Consider the following 5,754-nt stretch of genomic DNA (forward strand, 5'->3'; position numbering starts at 1 on the left):
TATGATAATCTACTCGACCAACTTGTAGTTGGTGTCCAAAAAAATTCGTAAAGTATTGAATGAAATGGTAGGGGTACCAAAGGAATTGGCATAATCTTCTTCCTAGAAGTTATAAGGTTCAATCCTCAGTCATTGTAAAAAAAAATAAAAAATAAAAAATAAAAAAATGGATTGAAAATCTTCAAAAGAATCGAAAGGAATGAGAAGGAGAATGATGAGAGTTTAGGAGAGGAATGATAATACTCCTTCCGTTTAGGATAAGAATTCCGAAATTGGGGTGAATCACACCAATTAATTTCATTCATACACTCTACTAAATGTCACCAATGAGAATGAAAATCTTCATTCTCATTACCTTGATTACCGCGGCTCTTACCTTGAAGTAAACAAGGTTTAAGACTTTTAGAATACACGAGACCTTTCAAAAATATATAATATCCCAACACTTTCAAAGATAAATGTATATAATGCATATGAAAAAAAATAAAACACTAAATTAAATCAACTTCAAAGTAGTGAGACCAAAATGATAGTTTAATCTTTTTTATAAATATTCAAAACTCCAGTATCCTAACGTCCGATGATAAAAGTAAAACAAATGCAAACTCAATATAAGTAGTACCTCAATTTCTAGGATCAGAAGAGAACTAATGACAGATTCATTTAACATGAAAAAGAAAAATGAAGAGATCCATTCTCCCTCAAATCCCCACTTTATATTTGTCAGGAAACTTGCCTTTTATTTTCCAGAACAAGCAGGTAATGAGTCTTAAAAGTCACAAGGAGTACTGAAGACCACATAAACCACAAGCTAGTTCAATGATAAACAAACTGCAAGAGTCCAGAAGATCAAGTAAATACAACAAACAGAGCAAAGCCAAAATCAAAATGATTCTGCTGCTACTCAGTAAAAGCTAACAATTTCTACCTCAGGACACAAAAAGATGGAACGTCCTTCATAAATGGTTGAAAAAAATCTAATCAAATCTAGACTACTTCATGCTTTGTATCAATAAAATTATAATTGGGGGAAAGGGAGATCAAAGATGAAAAAATGGCTACGAAAAGACCTATATTAGAGATTTCATCGGATCACGCCACTTAAGTACTTTCTGTTGTATTGATCTGCAACTTTGGACAACGATTGTATCGTAATTGGGAATCCGGGACCCATCTGCACATTACAAGAATAATTAATTACTTCACCATTTAGTAGACATTCAATATTGGCAACAAAGAGGATGTAAGATCCCATATAGAAGATATGTGTATCACAAAAGTCCGCAACCATCACTTCCATTTATGAACATGTACTCTAAACAAATGATTTGCAGACTAAGAATGAAATATTTGCCGTCTGCATGACATCAAAAGAGCCTACCGATAGAGCTCCAAATGTATTGAAATGTAAGAGATATCAGAATTACAACATAACTTTCCCAAGTATTCAACTGGCTCATGTCCTTTCCTCAATCTTTCAGACATATTTATAAGATTTATCATTGGTCAAAACATCCGATATTCCCTTAACTATTTTAAATATGTATGCTACAGATGAATTATTCAGTACCCCCTTATAGTAAAATAGTATTATGAGATTTTTTTGGAGCCGTTGGACTTCTACGTTTCATGCAAAGACATTCATATATTCTGATGAGAAATTTTCATACATCTGATTGACTGGTTCATCCAAATAGCGCAGCCACATTTATTTTTAGCATTTGTAGGAATTTGACAAAGTGAAGATGCCAGCGAGTAGCAATAAGTATTAGACTTTCTAAACATCAAAATAAAATCTTAACGTTGCAATGAAAGAAAGCCTGTGATCAAATCACAATTTTTGTAGCCCAAAAGACCTCTATGATCCCTGTTCATCAAGTTTGGAATTATAAACTAATATATGATACTATTGCATAATCCCAGCTGATCCCTGGGAAGTGTTTGGGACAAGAAGTGGAGTCGTGAACTCATCAACCCATAGTATAAAGAGTTAATAAGGCATAAAATTGGAGTTGTGAACTGGGACCCAAGTCCACACTCCCCAACTCCCAACCCCTTGGCCCAAACACCCCGATAGATTTTGACAATCATTTTAAGTGAGCTCAATGATTTATAGCTATGCTAATATGAGATTCAGATATTACGATGATCAGAACAAAAGTTATAAGAATTACCGTGCTACATATGTGGAAGGAATTTACATATCCAGCATATTTTGAGGCTGCAATTAATAACAGATAATTTCAGTCAGGGAAACCAAAGAAAATGCAACGACGACTGGCAGAATAGTCATTCAGTTGATGGGAACATTTTTCGTAAAAGTAATAAAACTTTAAGTTCAATGATGAATGAACTTGTATTGATATTCATCAACTACAGATTAGCAAAAAAACTAAGCAACACAACTTGCCTTTTTTCAAGCCAGCAGGCTTTGCAAGCAAAAGAGCATTCACAAATGCACCAATATTTTCTCGCAAGGACTCTTCCGAATGACTCACCTGCAAGAAACAGTTTACGCTATTTAGATGGGTACAATCCTGGAAACTTAAATTCAGCTTCAATATGTGCATTCCTTATAAAACAAAGCTATATGCTTTAAACTAAAGTGATTTTACCTTCCCAAGCCCCACATGCACAATAGATGTGGAATCCATTTTAAAGTGCATGTGTCCTTCTCTTGCTTTCTTCAAGGCCCCTTTGATATCACCGGTCACAGTACCTAGCTATACAATATATCAGCACATCTGTTTGATTGCAATCTATAAGCAAATAAATACCATAGAAACAGAGGATAATGCGCTCACTTTAGGATCTGGTAGCAATCCTCGCTGTCTCAAAATCTTGGAAATCTAAACAGCAATAGCATCGAACTTTGAGTTAATGTTTTATAAAAATATTCTTCTTGAATAACCAACCATCAACATAGAACAACAGTACAATGCACAAAAAGTTAAATTCCATAAACCTTGCCAATGCGCCTCATCATTTCAGGGGTTGAGAAACACTTATCAACATTGAATTTCCGACTGGCTGCATACATATAGTTAAAGAAATGAAGTTCAAACCAATGATTAGTTTCAAATTCAAGTTCATCTAACTAACAGGACCAACTTGATTTTGCAAAGCTTTTGACCATGTTCGTTGGGCCTATTTGAACTACATTATATTATATGAAGGACTATCCAAGAAGAAGAATCGGTACTTGGGTGTGGGTGTGTGTTCCACAAAACTTATTTAGCTGTTGTTTTTTCACAACAATCCGAGAGAATATAGAGAGGCCTTAAAAGGGACTAATTTCACCTCTTATTCAACATTAAGGTTTAATTTAATTTGATGAAATTGAAATTTTAAGGAAAAGATGACTCATTGAGTCAGGTACAAGTACAATAATGAAAATCAAATTTTCCCTAATAATAAAAAGGAAAACCAATAACGTCAACTCTTACTGGCAATTTCCTCTATAAGTTCAACGCCACCAACAATATCAGCTCCAGCAGCCCTTGCTTCCTCAGCATCAGCCCCTTCAGCAAAGAAAGCCACTCTGACAGTCTGAAAGGTAATATATATTTTTTCAACAAATTAACTATATTGTGTTCCAATGTGGCATGCTCATTCAAACAGAATTCATATGCTTACCTTCCCAATTGAATGGGGCAGAGTCATGTTACCCAAAACTTGCTGCATGTCAGAAAATGAAAGCCATGAGTGCAAACAACATTGTAAGAACTACGTAGAATACCAAAGAAGTAAAGACATATCCTTATGCACAGAGGAGAAATGAAGGAATAATTTTTATCTCATGTTCATTAAAAATCAAGGATGTGGATAACTTTCAGAAGTTATATAAAATAGGTGACAGAATAAACAACAGATCATTTAAACTTTTAACAAACTTAAATAGTGAATCAGACAAATCATTCGTATATATGCTCTCTGATAAGCTACTTTGAGAACTCTATTGTGCACACAGTGCAGCTGCAAAGCCAGCTTAAACTGAACCATTAACAGGTACCCAATCAACCAGTGGAGCAAGGAAATTCCCAGGTTTCCTTTCTCCCCTAAAATTCAAAATTCTGTAGTTACTAGGCTAGTAACAGAATCATTCAAGATCAATTCCTACTGAGTGAGAGAGATGAATCCACAGAGTACAAAAATAATAGATGCATTACCATTTTCCTGGCATCAACCCCCAATCTTGCATGTGCTTCAACAGTCTCATCAAAATTCCCCTTGGCATTAGCCTGAACTTGAATTTTAAGAACAAAAAATAAAGATTAAACAATGAGATTGTCAATAACTATTTCATAAGTAAAATTCTAAAAAAACACATTCATTTTACAACTCCGAGATCATGTAGACAATTATTCTACAATCTTTTCAGTTCTCCAAAACGCCTGCAGTAGAGAAATTTGTCATGAAAAGTTAAAATCACAATCTTCTACACCGACCTTCACTTGCCGGATAGCGTCCATCAATTCAAGAACTACCTTCTGTTCCTTCTTCTCGACCTTGATCAGCATTGGAAATGGAGCAGTAACTTTCTCCTCCTCCAGAACCCTAAAACTCCTCCTCCATTGGTTCTCCGCCTCAATCCTCTTCCTCTCCTCCTCCATTTGCCCACTCTCCACACCCTCTTCTCCTCCGCCAGAAGCCGAAACCCTATCTTCCGGAAGCGGAGCAACACGCAACGGATAAGATACCGAAGCTATAGATGGATTATCCTTCATATAACGAATATCCTCGCGAGTCCAAGTCCTCCTACCTGCGGGACTTGGCGGCGGCCGCGGTGTAGCAGGCGGAGATTGAAGCGATTCCGGGGAATCTTGGTTCTCATCGGATTGTGGCTTGGGCTTGACGGCGTAGGAGACGGGCTGAATGGGAACGGAACGAGGGGTTCTTGGAGAGGATTGATTGTGGGGAGAATCGGGATCTGGGTTGGATTCGGATTGGGAGGAGGAGAGTGGTCTGCGAAATTGAAGGAACCGGGGAGTTGAAAGAGAAGGAGGTTTGGCGAGGCAGTGGCGGCGAGATTGAGTGAGGATGAGCTTGAAAACTGCCATTGATGGATTGGAGCTCGACAAGGAGAAGGGACTGTGGTTTTAGAGGTTTAAGTCCGAAAGAGAACAACGCAGTGTCTTGTTTTTAGAAAAAGGACCCGGTCCGGTCCGGTCCGGTCCGATCGGGGTGTGACCGTCTATGCTTTTGGAGTATATTTGTGCAATTATGTTGTTGAAATAAAATTGTCTTCTTCCTAAAAGAAAACCATGGTCTCCAAGATCCCCGAAAGATCTTCCCTGTGAGGTTCAAACCAGCTGAGTGGCGAGGCTTCAGAAACTCTCTTCTCCTCTATTTCTTTCTTTGACTTTTCTCTTTAACGTTGTAAAGATTCAGCCATTGGTTCAACAAAGTAAGATATCAATAATGGATCTAGATTACTAACCGAAGAATTGAGCAAATTCAATCTTAAAGAAAAGGAAAATGCGTCTTCATCAATCTAGAAATTACAACTGAAAAATCCATCAATGGTCAACTGGAAGATCCTATCATCAAGATTGATTCCACCTACTACAGTGAGGAATGTATTTAATTCAACATGGAAAGTTAGATAAAAATTTAGTATAAAAAATCTGGGCAAAAATCTTTTTTATTCAAATTCTGTAACAATACAGATAGAGAATGGGTATGGAAGTCAGGTCCATGGTTACTGGATAAACATCTTTTGGCCTTAGAGAAACCAACAGTTGCTTTCAGTTC

The 5,754-nt window shown here is 36.8% G+C and overlaps 1 protein-coding gene across 2 annotated transcripts; it reads right to left on the reverse strand.

Annotated features, from left to right (window-relative positions):
• Positions 1–516: 516 nt before the first annotated feature.
• Positions 517–5,157, reverse strand: LOC150030191 (uncharacterized). 2 transcript variants are annotated; one of them, XM_090309956.1, is made up of 11 exons: positions 4,449–5,157; positions 4,170–4,241; positions 3,637–3,678; positions 3,447–3,549; positions 2,966–3,030; positions 2,805–2,849; positions 2,616–2,723; positions 2,411–2,498; positions 2,175–2,221; positions 1,071–1,174; positions 517–831 (listed from the first exon to the last, which is right to left on the reverse strand). In XM_090309956.1, exons 1-10 carry the CDS (start codon positions 5,058–5,060, stop codon positions 1,085–1,087), a joined length of 1,272 nt encoding a protein of 423 aa, XP_090166082.1. In that variant the 5' UTR covers positions 5,061–5,157; the 3' UTR covers positions 517–831; positions 1,071–1,084. The 2 variants fall into 2 exon arrangements, with proteins under 2 accessions (XP_090166082.1, XP_090166081.1); XM_090309955.1 differs by having other exon boundaries at positions 517–1,174.
• Positions 5,158–5,754: the final 597 nt, after the last annotated feature.

Source organism: Benincasa hispida, unplaced genomic scaffold (genome assembly GCF_027475165.1).
Source record: "Benincasa hispida cultivar pf3 unplaced genomic scaffold, pf3_genome.v1.1 HicScf471, whole genome shotgun sequence".
Lineage (NCBI taxonomy): Eukaryota > Viridiplantae > Streptophyta > Magnoliopsida > Cucurbitales > Cucurbitaceae > Benincasa > Benincasa hispida.